The 18466-nt window shown below is 44.7% G+C and overlaps 1 protein-coding gene across 1 annotated transcript in view; it reads left to right on the forward strand.

Annotated features, from left to right (window-relative positions):
- The window catches only part of sept3 (septin 3), a 29415-nt gene extending 17282 nt beyond the window's left edge, over positions 1 to 12133 (forward strand). Inside the window, exons 4-10 of the mRNA XM_038978725.1 lie at positions 69 to 150; positions 439 to 576; positions 6268 to 6385; positions 9188 to 9283; positions 9658 to 9754; positions 9961 to 10012; positions 10187 to 12133. Coding sequence (XP_038834653.1) covers positions 69 to 150; positions 439 to 576; positions 6268 to 6385; positions 9188 to 9283; positions 9658 to 9754; positions 9961 to 10012; positions 10187 to 10316 — 713 coding nt within the window. The 3' untranslated portion in view covers positions 10317 to 12133. The remainder of the gene's footprint in view (positions 1 to 68; positions 151 to 438; positions 577 to 6267; positions 6386 to 9187; positions 9284 to 9657; positions 9755 to 9960; positions 10013 to 10186) is intronic.
- Positions 12134 to 18466: the final 6333 nt, after the last annotated feature.

Genomic DNA, 18466 nt, shown 5'->3' on the forward strand with positions numbered 1-18466 from the left:
GCAAAAGTACTTACAGTGTGAATGTTGTATTGAATGTGGTAATTGAATGTTGTAATTGAATGTTGCAGTGATCGAGGAGGGCGGAGTGAAGATGAAGTTGACAGTAATCGACACACCAGGTTTTGGTGATCAGATCAACAATGAAAACTGGTGAGTATGTGGGAAGAATGTTCATTATTGTGCGCTTTACACAGTCTATTTTTTGTTTGGGGTCACTACATTTTTCAATTAGTTAAGCACAATGACATGCGTTGGATTTAGATTCAACCGTGCATATGATTCAGATAGAAATAGAACTGCCAAACTATAAAATACTTTTTACATATTGTACATTCTCTTTATCCTGACCGTACCCAACTACCCACCACGGCTATAAGGGTTTTGTGTGTATTTATACTGTATATTTCCTAACACCCACCTTGTTCCATCTATCTGCAGCTGGGATCCCATCTCCAAGTACATCAACGAGCAGTATGAGAAGTTCCTGAAGGAAGAGGTCAATATTGCTCGAAAGAAGCGAATCCCTGACACCAGGGTTCACTGCTGCCTCTACTTTATCTCCCCAACAGGACACTCGTGAGTTAAAAATACATCATGTGATTCAGAAATAGAAATGTCCTAATTTAGAACATGCTCAAATGTATGCACGAGTTACATCCACTTCCTAGTATCTCTCATTGGCATCTGATTGGCGTTCACGTGCGCACGCATGCATGGAAGCTCACGCACACACACAGACTCTCTCTCAGTTCTCTATCTCGTTTCTAATGAGTTTACTTCCAGCTGTACTGACATTTAATTTGAGATCTAAACACGTTCTTGAGCTACATCACAACACAACCAGGCAACATGGTTCGCTCCAACAGATGAAGCCAACTCATCTGAACTGTGAAATTGCTCTTTACATAAACAGTTTGTCTTCTGTGTGCCATGTTCTTTTTCTTGCCTTGATCATTGCGACTAACGGGATGTTTTCTGTTAACGGGATGTTTTCTGTGCTGTCACCTACACCCAAGGACCTCAATCAGGGACAGAACTGTTGTTCAATGAGCCTGTATGTCAGGGTTGTGTGCGGAGAATATTCGGAGTCAAGCGCAGGACACAGGTGTTGAGCGAAACCACAGTGTTTTACTCAAAAATAAGGCAAAATTCCACAAATGGAAATAATCAAATACATACACGTATAAACCACAACCACTAACGCACAAACAATCACGGACAAAACAGAAATGAAAGCCAGAGGATTAAATAGGGAACATGATGGGGGGAATTGAAACCAGGTGTGTAATATACAGACAAAACAAAACGAAACTGAAAAATGGATCGATGGTGACTAGAAAGCCGGTGACGTCGACCGCCGAACACCACCCGAACAAGGAGAAGGGCCGACTTCGGCGGAAGTCGTGACAGTACCCTCCCCTTGACGCGCGGCTCCAGCAGCGCGACGACACCGGCCTCGGGGACGACCCGGAGGGCGAGGCGCAGGGCGATCCGGGTGGAGACGGTGAAACTCTTGTAACATGGACGGATCTAGAATGTCCTCCACCGGTACCCAGCATCTCTCCTCCGGACCGTACCCCTCCCACTCCACGAGGTACTGAAGGCCCCTCGCCCGACGTCTAGAATCCATGATGGCCCTTACGATATACGCCGGGACCCCCTCGATGTCAAGAGGGGGCGGAGGAATCTCCCGCACCTCAGACTGCTGGAGCGGACCAGCCACCACCGGCCTGAGGAGAGACACATGGAACGAGGGATTAATACGGTAATCAGGGGGGAGTTGTAACCTATAACAAACCTCGTTCAGTCTCCTCAGGACTTTAAATGGCCCCACAAACCGCGGACCCAGCTTCCGGCAGGGCAGGTGAAGGGGTAGGTTTCGGGTCGAGAGCCAGACCCGATCCCCCGGTGCATACACCGGGGCCTCACTGCGGTGGCGGTCGGCACTCGCCTTTTGTCTCCTGATGGCCCGTTGTAACCGCACATGGGCAGCGTTCCAAGTCTCCTCTGAGTGCCGAAACCATTCATCCACCGCAGGAGCCTCAATCTAGCTCTGATGCCATGGTGCCAGGACCGGCTGGTAACCTAGCACACACTGAAACGGTGATAGGTTTGTAGATGAGTGGCGGAGGGAGTTTTGGGCCATCTCCGCCCAGGGGATGTAAGCTGCCCACTCCCCCGGCCGGTCCTGGCAATAGGACCTCAGAAACCTACCCACATCCTGGTTGACTCTTTCCACCTGCTCTCGGGGTGGAAACCTGAGGTAAGGCTGACCGAGATCCCCAGGCGTTCCATAAACGCCCTCCAGACTCTAGACGTAAATTGGGGACCCCGATCAGAAACTATATCCTCAGGCACCCCATAGTGCCGGAATACGTGGGTGAACAGAGCCTCCGCAGTTTGTAGAGCCGTAGGGAGACCGGGCAAAGGAAGGAGACGACAGGACTTAGAAAACCGATCCACAACGACCAGGATCGTGGTGTTACCCCGCGACGGGGGAAGATCCGTCACAAAATCGACCGATAGGTGTGACCACGGTCGCTGTGGAACGGGAAGGGGTTGTAATTTCCCTCTGGGTAGATGTCTAGGTGCCTTACACTGTGCACATACCGAACAGGAGGAAACATAAACCCGCACGTCCTTAGCTAAAGTGGGCCACCAGTACTTCCCAGCAAGGCAGCGCACCGTCCGACCGATACCAGGATGACCAGAGGAGGGTGACGTATGAGCCCAACAGATCAAACGATCGCGGACATCAAACGGAACGTACATACGCCCAGCTGGACAGTCAGGTGGAATGGGCTCTGAACGTGACGCCCGTTCGATGTCCGCGTCCACCTCCCATACCACCGGTGCCACCAGGCGAGAGGCTGGAATGATGGGAGTGGGATCTGAGGACCTCTCCTCTGTATCATACAGCCGGGACAGTGCGTCTGCCTTAACGTTCTGGGAACCTGGTTTGTAGGAAAGAGTGAAATCAAAACGGGTGAAAAACATGGCCCACCTTGCCTGGCGAGGGTTCATTCTCCTCGCCGCCCGGATGTACTCCAGATTGCGGTGGTCAGTCCAAATGAGAAAAGGGTGTCTTGCCCCCTCAAGCCAATGTCTCCACGCTTTCAGAGCCATGACAACAGCCAGCAACTCCCGGTCCCCCACATCATAGTTTCGCTCCGCCGGGCTGAGCTTCTTCGAAAAGAATGCACAAGGGCGGAGCTTTAGTGGCGTACCCGAGCGCTGAGACAGCACAGCCCCTATCCCTGCCTCGGACGCGTCCACCTCAACTATGAATGCTAAGGAAGGATCAGGATGAGCCAGCACGGGAGCTGAGGTAAACAGAGCCTTCAGCTGACCAAACGCCCTGTCCGCCCCAGCTGTCCACTGCAGTCGCACCGGTCCTCCCTTCAGCAGTGAGGTAATGGGAGCCGCTACCTGACCAAAACCCCGGATAAATCTCTGGTAGTAGTTGGCAAACCCTAAAAACCGCTGCACTTCCTTTACCGTGGTTGGAGTCGGCCAATTACGCACGGCTGAAATGCGGTCATTCTCCATCTCTACCCCTGACGGTGAAAAGCGGTACCGTAGGAAGGAGATGGACTGTTGGAAGAACAGACATTTCTCAGCCTTGACGTACAGGTCATGCTCCAACAGTCGACCAAGCACCCTGCGCACTAGGGACACATGCTCGGCGCGTGTAGCGGAATATATTAGAATGTCATCTATATACACCACTACACCCTGACCGTGCAGGTCCCTAAAGATCTCATCCACAAAGGATTGGAAGACTGATGGAGCATTCATTAACCCGTACGGCATGACGAGGTACTCATAATGCCCAGAAGTGGTGCTAAATGCTGTCTTCCACTCATCTCCCCCCTTGATACGCACCAGGTTGTAAGCGCTCCTGAGGTCCAATTTTGTGAAGAAGCGCGCCCCGTGTAATGACTCGGTCATACTCGCTATAAGTGGTAGCGGGTAACTGTATTTTACCGTGATCTTATTTAATCCGCGATAATCAATACACGGGCGCAAACCTCCATCCTTCTTCTTCACAAAAAAGAAACTCGAGGAGACAGGTGAGATGGAAGGCCGAATGTATCCCTGTCCCAGAGATTCGGTGACATATGTCTCCATAGCCACCGTCTCCTCCTGTGACAGAGGATACACGTGACTCCTGGGAAGTGTAGCGTCTACCAAGAGATCTATCACACAATCCCCCGGTCGATGGGGTGGTAATTGAGTCGCCTTCTTCTTACAGAAGGCGAGTGCCAAATCGGCATATTCGGGAGGAATGTGCATGGTGGAAACCTGGTTTGGACTTTCCACCGTAGTGGCACCTAAGGAAACACCTACACACCTCCCTGAACACTGACAGGACCATCCCTTGAGAGCCCTCTGTTGCCACGAAATAATCGGATCATGAGAGGCCAACCAGGGAAGACCCAACACAACAGGGAACGCAGGAGAGTCGATCAGAAAGAGACTAATTCTCTCCTCGTGATCCCCCTGCGTTCTCATAGCGATGGGCGCTGTGACCTCCCCAACCAGCCCCGACCCCAAAGGACGACTATCTAAGGCATGTACAGGGAAGGGAACATCAACAGGAATAATAGGGATCCCTAAGCTATGAGCCAAAGAGCGGTCAATAAAGTTCCCAGCTGCGCCTGAATCTACTAGCGCCTTATGCTGGGGATGTGGGGAAAACTCAGGAAATTCTATAGGTAACCACATGTGTGCAACAGAAGGCTCTGGGTGAGTTATGTGCCTACTCACCTGAGACGACCCACCAGTGCTCCGCCTGCTACCTCGACTTCCAGGAGAAACACCCCAGCACCGGACAGCAGTGTGCCCTCTGCGTCCACAGTTGGTACATGGAGTGGTTCCCCCTCCGGTCTCCCTCCTAGCAGCCCCTTCCAACTCCATAGGGGTTGGATCCAAGGAGCTGGGTAATGGAATGGGCGGACCCCGATCTAGACGCCCGCGGGAGGCCAACAGGTTATCCAGCCGGATAGATAAATCCACCAGCTGGTCCAGGTTGAGAGTGGTGTCCCTGCAGGCTAGCTCCCTACGAATGTCCTCTCGTAGACTACACCTGTAATGATCGATCAGGGCCCGCTCATTCCATCCCGCACCAGCGGCCAGAGTACGGAAGTCCAAGGCGAAATCTTGAGCGCTCCTCATCCCCTGTCTTAGATGGAACAATCGCTCTCCCGCCGCTCTCCCTTCAGGTGGATGATCAAAGACTGCCCGGAAGCGGCGAGAGAAGTCATCATAGTTATCCAGGGTAGAACCCTCTCTTCCCCAGATGGCGTTGGCCCACTCCAGGGCTTTACCAGTCAGACAGGAGATGAGGGCGCCCACCTTCTCGTGTCCCGAAGGGGACGGATGAACAGATGCCAGGTATAGCTCCAGCTGTAGGAGGAAACCCTGACACCCGGCTGCTGTTCCGTCATACGCTCCTGGGAGCGAGAGCCGAATTCCACTGGTTCCGACCGGTGGAGGGATGGATGGTGGTGTAGGTTGAGGTGCGGGTATTGGTGCTGGGGTATGATTTACTGGGAGACCTCCTCTCTCCCATCTGTCCATTGTTTGCAGCACGCGATCCATGGCTGTCCCTAAACTATGCAACATGGTTGCGTGCTGTTGTACCTGCTCCTCTACTGGGAGAGAAGGGCTGGCTGCGTCTGCTGACTCCATCCGTTTGAGGTCCGTGATTCTGTCAGGGTTGTGTGCGGAGAATATTCGGAGTCAAGCGCAGGACACAGGTGTTGAGCGAAACCACAGTGTTTTACTCAAAAATAAGGCAAAATTCCACAAATGGAAATAATCAAATACATACACGTATAAACCACAACCACTAACGCACAAACAATCACGGACAAAACAGAAATGAAAGCCAGAGGATTAAATAGGGAACATGATGGGGGGAATTGAAACCAGGTGTGTAATATACAGACAAAACAAAACGAAACTGAAAAATGGATCGATGGTGACTAGAAAGCCGGTGACGTCGACCGCCGAACACCACCCGAACAAGGAGAAGGGCCGACTTCGGCGGAAGTCGTGACACTGTATCTGTCAGACATAGAACTGTTCTGAAAAGACTGGGTTTTGGGTTGAAATTGGGAAGCTTTTGAAAAGATTTGTTCACTGCATGCAATCCTGGTTGTAGAATCACGAATGCATGCCAGCCCTGCTGTAGGATTGCTAATTGTTTCTATCCCAGCTGACAAAGTAATGTCTCTCTTTGTCTCTCTCTCTCTCTCTCAGTCTTCGACAGCTGGACATTGAGTTTATGAAGCACCTAAGTCGTGTGGTGAACATCATCCCCGTCATCGCCAAGTCTGACACCATGACCCCTGACGAGAAGAATGAGTTCAAACATAGGGTGAGGGATGAGAGACCTTGACCCTTGACCTTGATTACCCCTAATACATGGCTGTTGACTTCTATGGCATCAAAGGAGACAACAGCCATGTATCAGGGAGAGACCTTTATGGATGATACAGTTTATGTGTAACTACAGTCTATATCAGGGGTCTTCAACCAGGGACCCCAGCCAAGGCAAACCAGCAACCCAGGGACCCCCATCCTAGCAAAAAACGTTGTGTCATCAGGTGAATGATAATGGCAAGAAGTAATAAACATTTTAAAATGAATAGATTTGGTTGATAGTTTTTCATTATTTTGACATCCCCACATTATAATTGGAAGAGTGTAAAACAGGGGTCTCCAATCGTGAGCTACCAGTAGCTCACAGCCCACCAATGAGTAGCTCGCCAAACAATTCTGAAAGTACGTGCAATTTTCAGGTGTTCCAACGCAAACTGTCATATATAAATCTCACAATTGTCAGACATCGCAAGCGCTCTCAGCTACTATCTAATCAACATGGACATTATCCCACCCCTGGTTAGCCACTATTGGGTTAAAAAGCCAAACCTGACACAATATCTGCCAATTAATTTCCAGAAATATTGCCCATCTGTCTATGTGGTGCGCACGTTTGTTTATTGTGATAACCGTATTGTTGGTTGACAGAAATACCTGTCCCAAAACATTCTCAATTAAATGTTATATGCAAAGTAGGCTTACCAGGCAGAAGTACTGTATATCATGAGAAAGTACAGTACCAGTCAAAAGTTTGGACACACCTACTCATTCCAGGGTTTCATTTTATTTGTACTATTTTCTACATTGTAGAATAATAGTGAAGACATCAAAACTATGAAATAACACATATGGAATCATGTAATAACCCAAAAAGTGATAAACAATAGATTTTGTATTTGAGAATCTTCAAAGTAGCCACCCTTTGCCTTGATGACAGCTTTGCACACTCTTGGCATTCTCTCAACCAGCTTCACCTGGAATGCTTTTCCAACAGTCTTGAAGGAGTTCCGACATATGCTGAGCACTTGTTGGCTGCTTTTCCTTCACTCTGTGATACAACTCATCCCAAACCATCTCAATTGGGTTGAGGTCGGGTGATTGTGGAGGCCAGGTCTGATGCAGCAGGTCTGATGCAGCACTCCATCACTCTCCTTCTTGGTCAAATAGCCCTTACACAGCCTGGAGGTGTGTTGGGTCATTGTTCTGTTGTGAAAAAAAATGATTCCATATGTGTTATTTCATAGTTTTGATGTCTTCACTATTATTCTACAATGTAGAAAATAGTAAAAATAAAGAAAAACCCTGGAATGAGTAGGCGTGTCCAAACTTTTGACTTCTACTGTATATTGACAGAAACATAGTGCACTACTTTCTCTTGTACACTAAGGACCTGGGTAAGAGTTGCAGGGGAGAAGAGAAGAATGTGCCTATTTGAAAGCTAGAAAGAAATGAGTAGCTCGCGACTTTTCTTTTTTTTTATGCTAGAAAAGGTTGGAGAACCCTGGTGTAAAATCTAACATAGCCTATTAGCTAAAAATGTAACTCCAAACACATTTTTCGATAGTAGTAGCTGTTTAGCTGGTTAAACAAAGGTTTGCCATGTATATCCATGTCAAGAAAGCTTACGAACAGCCAGCGGCACTTGCTGCAACTGGTACTTGCGGGTGCTTTTTCAAAGCCTATGTCAGATACTCAAGTGAGTGTAATTAGCTCCAATGAGTGTAATTAGCTCAATATTAGGAGTTGAGAAATAATGTTGGCAAAGAAGATATTTTCCTCTTTTCTACTGTAGATATGTAATTTAAAAATAAAAAAATCTGTTTCAATAACGATATTCATAAAAACATTGGAATAAAACATATTTTTCACTTTTTTATATACTGTATATATATATATATATATATATATATATATATACACACACAGTGGGGTCTGAAATTATTTATAGCCTTGTTAAAGATTAGCAAAAATTAAAAAGTAATACTTTTTTTCTCAAAAAAGTAGTGGTCGAAATTATTGACACCCCTGTTTTCAATACTTTTTAATACCTCACCTTGTGAGGGTAATGGCACTGAGCCTTTTCCTAAAATGTTTTATAAGTTGGAGAACACATTGGAAGGGATCTTACACCATTCCTCTATATAGAAACCTCCCGAATCCTTGATATCCTTTGTCTGCGCTTATGGACTGCCCTCTTCAATTCAAACCACAGGTTTTGAATGGGTTTCAAGTCCGGAGACTGAGGTTGCCATTTCAAAATTATGATTTTGTGGCCAATTAACCATTTCTTTGTGGATTTTGATGTTTTTGGCAAAAATGTCCTGGTACTGGGTAAAGTTAATGATGCTGTTGACCTTAACAAGGGCCCAGGACCAGTGGAAGCAAAATAGCCCCATAACATCAAAGATCTTCCACCATATTTTACAGTAGGTATGGGGCTCTTTTCTGCTTATGCATTCTTTTTTAGACACCAAACCCACCACTGGTGTTCATGGCCAAAGAGCACTACTTTCATGTCATCTGTCCAAAGCACCAGTTCCAATCCAAGTACCAATGCCGGTGAGTAAACTCCAGGCGTTTAGATTTGTTGGATGACATGAAAATAGAGCTCTTTGGAGCTCTTTGGTATCTATATTTTCGCGGACCCCCAGCTGTACTAGGGGCCGCGGACCCCAGGTTGAATATCCCTGGTCTGGATAGAAGTAATGGTAGAACTTGTTATGGATCACCAAGTCATGAGGGAACACATTATTCTAGGATTAGGATATGTAACCTCTGCCTCCTCTTCATCTCTTAGGTGAGGAAGGAGCTGGAGACGTATGGGATTGAGTACTACCCGCAGAATGAGTTTGATGATGATATGGAGGATAAGAATGAAAATGACAAGATTAGGGTAAGGGCCTCTGTTCCAATTTTTGAAATCCACTTCAATTGATTATGTCTCCCTAATACTCTTCCTCTCAAGTGGAATAATGTGAACACGAGATAAATCTGTACCTCTCCCTCTTTTTCTCCCATGCCTCAATGGTATGAGCATGCAAAATAGCGATTGCCAAAATGATTAGGCAATTCAAATATTGAAATTAATTTCATATGAATATCAGACTATTTCTCTTATTCTATCTTTCTGGTTCTTTGTTATTTTAGCTCTCTTTCTGACACCCCTCAGAAGAATAATAACTCCTGACTCTGTCTCTTCACGGGATTCGTACATTTCTTATGTTTTCCTCGTAAAATTGAACCCTGTTTAAACGAGTCTGTTCACAGGAGGCCATGCCCTTTGCAGTGGTGGGCAGCGACAAGGAGTTCCAAGTGAACGGCAAACGGGTTCTGGGGAGGAAGACAGCCTGGGGTGTGGTAGAAGGTAGGTTTATTTATAACCTCAATATAATTAATTAGGTCCTATATTAATGCCAAGTGTATTATGTTGACCTTTCTCCTCAGAGAGGCAGAGGGAATGGATTTATGGAGGTTGTTATACTGTAGTTGGGCCCAGGCTCAGACATGTAAAGCAAATGTGATTTAGATTTTTTTTATGCCAAATGGTTTCTTTCTTGTATTTTGTTGCAGTTGAAAATCCCAATCACTGCGAATTTGCTCTGCTACGAGATTTCCTCATCAGGTAAAGCAATCAATCGTACATTGATCTATCTTTTACTAATGCTTTATAGCTTTCCTATTCTTACAATACAATTACAGATGAGTCTCTTATGGCTTTGAAGTTGACTTTAGTGACCAAATCCAACTGTATGTAGCTATCAGCTAATGCCCACCCTCTCTCCACTCTCCCTCCCAGGTCTCACCTCCAGGACCTGAAGGAAGTCACCCACAACATCCACTATGAAACCTACCGCGCCAGGAGACTCAACGACAACGGAGGTCTGCACCCCATCTCGGCCAACAACACTCAAGACAGCAACCTTTAAATTTAGGACCAGGGATTAAGGAAAGAGAGAGATAAACAGAGGGATCAAAAGATATTGATAGACAAATCTATGTTGTGATATGAGCATCACTGCATGCTTTGGAGAACATTATAGATGTGGAATTCATTGTCACTCAAAATATCATGTCAGGAGAGCTTTCATTCCAAAACATGTCCTACGTCTCCCTTTCCTCCGCCCATCGTCCTAAACCACCAACACTCACATCCCAGTTACACCTGGGGTTAACCTTTGATCCTGCAATCCAAAACAAGGCCAACCCCAGTGTTTCCCCTATATGCATTTAGCAGCGGCGCAATAAATAGTGGCCGCCACTGAAAATGTATTTTGTTATTTTTGTTATAATGTAGATGTGTAGATGTATGCCCCAGGAACAGACCCCATCCGCCACCCCCAGCTAAATCTGCAACCCAAAGCATTTTGGGATTGAAGGGAATTAATCAAATGAAGTACTTCAAATTCAAGGGAATTCCCTTTATTCATAAAAAATGGATTTCCTATTTCTGCTCTCCTTGTGCTCTACTCATCCTTGCCCTGTAAGTATACAGTATGTTATGTAGCTGCCACCATAAGAATTGATTTTGTGCTGAAATACTTTATGAAGTGGCTTGTAAATGAGCACCTCAACTTCCACGGAAGCATTGTGACATAAATATAAATTGACAAAGGGCTTTATTTATTTACAATATAGCTATTTTGTGACTTTATCTTTAAATTGCACAAAATATAGAAATCACAGTCTGAAATGTTCTTTGCCATTCACAACTTTTGTGGGCTTTTTTGGAAGCTCTGATGTCAAAGTGACGTGCCAATTCCCTTTAATGCTTTAATGCCGGCTTTCCTTCTCTCTGCCACACGAGGGCAGTGCTTCCCTGCGCATACTTACCCTGTGATAGGAAATGGTTTATTCATAGACTTATATAGATGTCTCTTTTTAGTCCTGTATCTATCTCTATAGTTTACTTCCCTCCCTCCTATTCACTCCCTCCACTTCATCTGGTGACCCATGCCCAGTGCATGTTTACAAGAAGTCCTCCGTTACCAGAGTAATCATTCCAAATATACCCGATCAGTTATGACATGGTAATGTTTACCAAGGTTTCTTATGGAAATTACCCTTCGATAGAGCACAGGTATTCCAGAAGTAGCCTACAAGCAATTAAGTTTCACTATATTTATCAAACAATTCACTTTTGATCTAAACTGTATCCTAAAAGGGGTTTCCCTGCAAACATTTTATACAATCATACAGCGTGTGTGTGTTTGTATGTGTGTGTGAGTGAGAAGTGACTCAATTTGGTGTCTAAAGTTTGGAAATGTGTAGTCGTATATCATTAGTGTGGTATTAGTGAATACGTTTTTTCAAGGAACAATTTAAAAATAATACAAAAAAACTATTCTCACTCTTGTTTCTATACAATGTTTTTATGTGTGCATGTCAGGAAACATCTCTCCTAGTCCTTCTGTCATTTTCATGTAAGGATATCCCCAGCTCGCATATCAATGCACAGTAATTTCAATACATGAACCATTTTTGAACGTGGTGTGTACATCAACCAACCGCTAGTAACAATGCATCACTAAAACTGCAGTAACTCAAATCATTCCACATCTCTTAAAAACAGCAGTGAAACTTTTGGCTGTGAATTTCATCGTTTCATTTAAAACCCATTTTTCTTAAAAAAGTTGTTCTGATATGCTGAGATGTCATTTCAGTATTGCATTCATTATTTATATATTCATGTATTATTTATAGTAATTTATTGTTTATTTAATAAAAATACTTTTGACATCTCTTAGTAGTGTATTGACTCGTTTTCTTATCTTATTCATTCTTTATTATCTTTGTATTGCCTCTACTTGACAATAGTTCACATTTGGAAATACAGTACATTTTTTATTTACTTACAGAGAGGGAAGGGTGCTCCCTACTGGTCCTCCTGTTTCAATACAATTTCAATGTATGAATCACAAATGGGTGCATTTCTCCCTCCCAGGAACTATGGAGACAATTATGCTTGTAAATTAATCAGTGGCGTAGAGTACTGAAGTAAAACTACTTAAAAGTACTTCTTAAGTAGTTTTTTGGGGTCTGTACTTTACTATTTATATTTTTTACAACTTTTACTTTTACTCTACTACATTCCTAAAGAAAATAATGTACTTTTTACTCCATACAGTGCATTCCGGAAAGTATTCAGACCCCTTTTTTAACATTTTGTTACGTTACAGCCTTATTCTAAAATGTATTATATTTGGGTTTTTTCCCTCAAATACCCCCTAATGACAAAGGAAAAACAGGTTTTCAGAATTTTTTTCCAATGTATTAAACCTACAAAACTGAAATATTACATTGACATAAATATTCAGACCCTATACTCAGTACTTTGTTGAGCACCTTTGGCAGTGATTACAGCCTTGAGTCTTGGGTAGCACACTACAAGCTTGCACACCTGTATTTGGTGCGTTCGATCAGGTTCAAGTCCGGGTGCTGGATGGGCCACTCAAGGCTTGTCCAGAAGCTACTGCTGCCTAGTCTTGGCTGTGTGCTTAGGGTCGATGTCCTGTTGGAAGGTGAACCTTCGACCCAGTCTGAGGTCCTGAGCGCTCTGGAGCAGGTCTTCATCGAGGATCTCTGTACTTTGCTCCGTTCATCTTTCCCTCGATCCTGACTCTCCCAGTCTCTGCTGCTGAAAAACATCCCCACAGCATGATGCTGCCACCACCATGCTTCACCGTAGGGATGGTGCCAGGTTTCCTCCAGACGTAACACTTGGTATTCAGGCCAAAGAGTTCAATCTTGGTTTCATCAGACCAGAGAATCTTGCATCTCATTGTCTGAGAGTCTTTTAGGTGTCTTTTGGCAAACTCCAAGTGAGCTGTCATGTGCCTTTTACTGAGGAGTGGCTTCTATCTGGCCACTCTACCATAAAGGTCTGATTGGTGGAGTGCTTCAGAGATGGTTGTCCTTCTAGCAGGTTCTCCCATCTCCACTTAGGAACTCTGGAGCTCTGTCAGAGTGACCATCAGGTTCTTGGTCACCTCCCTGACCAAGGCCCTTCTCCCCCGATTTGCTCAGTTTGGACGGGCAGCCAGCTCTAGAAAGAGCCTTGGTAGTTTCAAACTTCTTCCATTTAAGAATGATGTAGGTCACTGTGTTCTTGGCGACCTTCAATGCTGCAGAAGTATTTTGGTACCCTTCCCCAGCTCTGTGCCTTGACACAATCCTGTCTCGTATTCCTTCGACCTCATGGCTTGGTTTTTGCTCTGAAATGCACTGTCAACTGTGGGACCTGATATGGACAGATGTGTGCCTTTCCAAATCATGTCCAATCAATTGAATTTACCACAGCTGGACTCTAATCAAGTTGAATAAAAATCTCAATGGAAACAGGATGCACCTGAGCTAAATTTCGAGTCTCATAGCAAAGGGTCTGAATACTTATCTAAATAAGGCATTTCTGTTTTTTATTTTTTATAAATTTGCATAACAATCCAAAAACCTGTTTTCGTTTTGTCATTATAGGGTATTGTGTTGATTGCTGAGATAAAAAAAGAAATCTATTTTAGAATAAGTAATGTAACAAAATGTGGAAAAAGTAAAGGGGTCTGAATACTGTCTAAAGGCACTTTATATATACATGCATATAGCAACACCTCCCCCATAAGCATTCCTGTCTCTTCCATAGATGTTGTATCTTTTTATTGCTACTGCTGTATCATCAAAGGAATTATCTAAGTTAGTCTCAGAAATGGCTAATATATGAATGTATCTGATGTTAGTAAGTTATTGATTTCATTAACCATATTTCTAAGGCTACATATATTAATATTGGCTATTTTACGCCCTTTCCTGGGTAGCTTATCAGAGATAGACATAATATGGAAAAGAGCAAACAAAGCGAGTAGAAATCCCTTCCAGGCTTTTGGGAGGGAGGGTGGACAATGAGCCTGTCATAGTAGATGTAATCAATGCCCTCACACACTGGTAGCTTTCATGGCTGGGATAAGTTCTTTCCTCTTCTGGCGCACAGCTTCAGGATAGTCCTCGCTGAGGAAGATGTGCGTTCCTCTCAAGTTCTTGGCTCTTTCCAGAACAGCTACCTTGTCCTTGAACCTCAGGAACTTGACCACTATGGGTCTTGGCCTGTCTCCTGAGTTTCCAGGCTTTTGGGAGCGCTCCACCTCAATCTTACTATGGTCCATCTTCAGTTTGAGATAATTTCCCCCACTTTGCCCTCAGACTAGATGTCAAGATGGTGCCGACAGACATGGCAGCTCTGCTTCTAGCTCCTAAACAAATTTACAGTATTTCATTTTTTTTGTGTGTTCTTTCTTACATTATTAGCCCAGAATGTTTTTTGTGTTATTACATACAGCTGGAAATAACTTTTGGACCCGGAATACGACTTTCCCGAATTGGATCCTTTGTTCATACCCCTCAAGGCAATTTAACTTATCCCAAAGGCTGCTCCAAGACGCCGCCGGCAGGGAAGAGGTATTCGGAGGGGTCTTCTAACCCGACTCAGGAGGCGTGCACACCATCCATCGCTTCCGAGTATATTACTCGCTAATGTTCAGTCTCTGAATAATAAAGTAGACGAGCTCAAGGCGAGGATATCCTTCCAGAGAGACATCAGGAACTGTAACATACTCTGTTTCACGGAATCATGGCTCTCTCGGGATATACTGTCCCGTCCATACAGCCAGCTGGGTTCTCAGTACATCACGCAGACAGGAATAAAGAACTCTCCAGGAAGAAGAAAGGCGGTGGTGTTTGTTTCCTGATGAACCTTTTCACATGTGAGTTCCAAATATCTCTAACAGTTGCCCCCAGCGTGAGTTGTTTTATGCACGTGATGTCAGAATGCACTCACTGTTCCAAAATGTGATTATTACGCAACAGGACAGTTAACACTGCTAATTATCTATAGGCTATATTTCAAATTATTTTCTAACAAGTTGTATATTCTAACAACAATTTGAAATGAGGTGTGTTCTGTCTCCTCATTCATTCACATAGAAGTAGCCCATTTCAGCGTTGCTGACAATTTATGTTTGAGGCTTTACTGAGCCGGAATAAACTTCTCTCTTCGAGAAGAACCCACCGCACTTTACTCATGTTTGCGCAGATTAAGTATGCGTATATTTGCGCTGTCTTGCAAGAATTGGAAAATGTTCTTGCTTGCGCTCGCTTTGCCTTCCTTGTTGTTTTCCTTACAAATAATAATTTTGGACATGTGTGCGTTCCTATCAAATTAAGTTACTCATTTTCTGTATATCGTGTTGTCGTTTCTACTGTAGGCGCCTACAGTATGTATGTATGTATGTATGTATGTATGTATGTATGTATGTATGTATGTATGTATGTATGTATGTATGTATGTATGTATGGAGTATAATGTATTTACAGTTGTATTCACATGTTTTCAAGTACTTGTCACAAATAATGCATTCCGATTATTGCATCTGTTATAATGGACAGCTATGATGTGTGTAAAATACTTTTTTGAAGGTTGTACTGTCACGATCGTTGTAATAACATTCGGACCAAGGCGCAGCGTGATATGGGTTCCACATCTTTTTATTCGTGAAACGCACAAAAACAATAAAGAGCAAACGACACGTGACGCTATGGAGTGCTCACAGGCAACTACACATAAACAAGATCCCACAAAAAATCAGTGGGGAAATAGCTGCCTAAATATGATCCCCAATCAGAGACAACGCTAAACAGCTGCCTCTGATTGGGAACCATACCAGGCCAACATAGAAATAAAACAACCTAGATTACCCACCCTAGTCACACCCCGACCTAACCAAAATAGAGAATAAAAAGGCTCTCTATGGTCAGGGCGTGACATGTACTGATTATAATGAGCTAAGCTATTTGCCAGCTATTTGTGGCGCCATGTTTGTTGACATTATACAATGCATTCTGGGTGTCACATAATCTGTCAGACTAAAGATGTTATAATGAGGTAAAGGAATGGTTCACTCATCTTTCGGGTAAACTTCAAGAAGTGAATGAAGGGAAGTGGATGATCGTAGATGACACACCGCCTTCAACATGCATACTATAAACAGACCAAACTCATCTTGTCTCCTCTTATTATCTTTGGTTGAGGCGAAAAAACAAACATTCCGGCACGCACAAACTACCCATCGTTGGATTACTTTCGATTTCTAGAAAGTGCTTTACTCAATTATTTCGATCAATGGTGAGCTCACCCGTGATGTGATTAATTATAAATAGTAATTGCTATTAGCTAATTCATATTCTAGTTTCTGTCAGCCAAAAGTTATAAAAATAGGACCTCTTGTGTTACGTCAATCTTTCCACAGTTAGCGCTAGGACAAATATACACTGCTCAAAAAAATAAAGGGAACACTTAAACAACACAATGTAACTCCAAGTCAATCACACTTCTGTGAAATCAAACTGTCCACTTAGGAAGCAACACTGATTGACAATAAATTTCACATGCTGTTGTGCAAATGGAATAGACAAAAGGTGGAAATTATAGGCAATTAGCAAGACACCCCCAATAAAGGAGTGATTCTGCAGGTGGTGACCACAGACCACTTCTCAGTTCCTATGCTTCCTGGCTGATGTTTTGGTCACTTTTGAATGCTGGCGGTGCTCTCACTCTAGTGGTAGCATGAGACGGAGTCTACAACCCACACAAGTGGCTCAGGTAGTGCAGCTCATCCAGGATGGCACATCAATGCGAGCTGTGGCAAGAAGGTTTGCTGTGTCTGTCAGCGTTGTGTCCAGAGCATGGAGGCGCTACCAGGAGACAGGCCAGTACATCAGGAGACGTAGAGGAGGCTGTAGGAGGGCAACAACCCAGCAGCAGGACCCCTACCTCCGCCTTTGTGCAAGGAGGAGCACTGCCAGAGCCCTGCAAAATGACCTCCAGCAGGCCACAAATGTGCATGTGTCAGCATATGGTCTCACAAGGGCTCTGAGGATCTCATCTCGGTACCTAATGGCAGTCAGGCTACCTCTGGCGAGCACATGGAGGGCTGTGCGGCCCCACAAAGAAATGCCTCCCCACACCATGACTGACCCACCGCCAAACCGGTCATGCTGGAGGATGTTGCAGGCAGCAGAACGTTCTCCACGGCGTCTCCAGACTCTGTCACGTCTGTCACGTGTGCTCATGTGCTCAGTGTGAACCTGCTTTCATCTGTGAAGAGCACAGGGCGCCAGTGGCGAATTTGCCAATCTTGGTGTTCTCTGGCAAATGCCAAACGTCCTGCACGGTGTTGGGCTGTAAGCACAACCCCCACCTGTGGACGTCGGGCCCTCATACCACCCTCATGGAGTCTGTTTCTGACCGTTTGAGCAGACACATGCACATTTGTGGCCTGCTGGAGGTCATTTTGCAAGGTTCTGGCAGTGCTCCTCCTGCTCAAAGGCGGAGGTAGCGGTCCTGCTGCTGGGTTGTTGCCCTCCTACGGCCTCCTCCACGTCTCCTGATGTACTGGCCTGTCTCCTGGTAGCGCCTCCATGCTCTGGACACAACGCTGACAGACACAGCAAACCTTCTTGCCACAGCTCGCATTGATGTGCCATCCTGGATGAGCTGCACTACCTGAGCCACTTGTGTGGGTTGTAGACTCCGTCTCATGCTACCACTAGAGTGAGAGCACCGCCAGCATTCAAAAGTGACCAAAACATCAGCCAGGAAGCATAGGAACTGAGAAGTGGTCTGTGGTCACCACCTGCAGAACCACTCCTTTATTGGGGGTGTCTTGCTAATTGCCTATAATTTCCACCTTTTGTCTATTCCATTTGCACAACAGCATGTGAAATTTATTGTCAATCAGTGTTGCTTCCTACGTGGACAGTTTGATTTCACAGAAGTGTGATTGACTTGGAGTTACATTGTGTTGTTTAAGTGTTCCCTTTATTTTTTTGAGCAGTGTACATTTGTCTACATTTTCCGGTTTGGATGATTGTGTTATGCTGTAGCTACTTCTGTGAATGTCTGAACATTGCATCCAAAAATAAACTGGTCACATTCTGGACATAACTGTGTTTGTTCAAAATGTTTCTGTGAAAAAAAAGTGTGGCCACCTCAAATGCTGATTGTTGCGTCAATCGAAAATGGACGTTCTAAATA

Source organism: Salvelinus namaycush, chromosome 39 (genome assembly GCF_016432855.1).
Source record: "Salvelinus namaycush isolate Seneca chromosome 39, SaNama_1.0, whole genome shotgun sequence".
Taxonomy (NCBI): domain Eukaryota; kingdom Metazoa; phylum Chordata; class Actinopteri; order Salmoniformes; family Salmonidae; genus Salvelinus; species Salvelinus namaycush.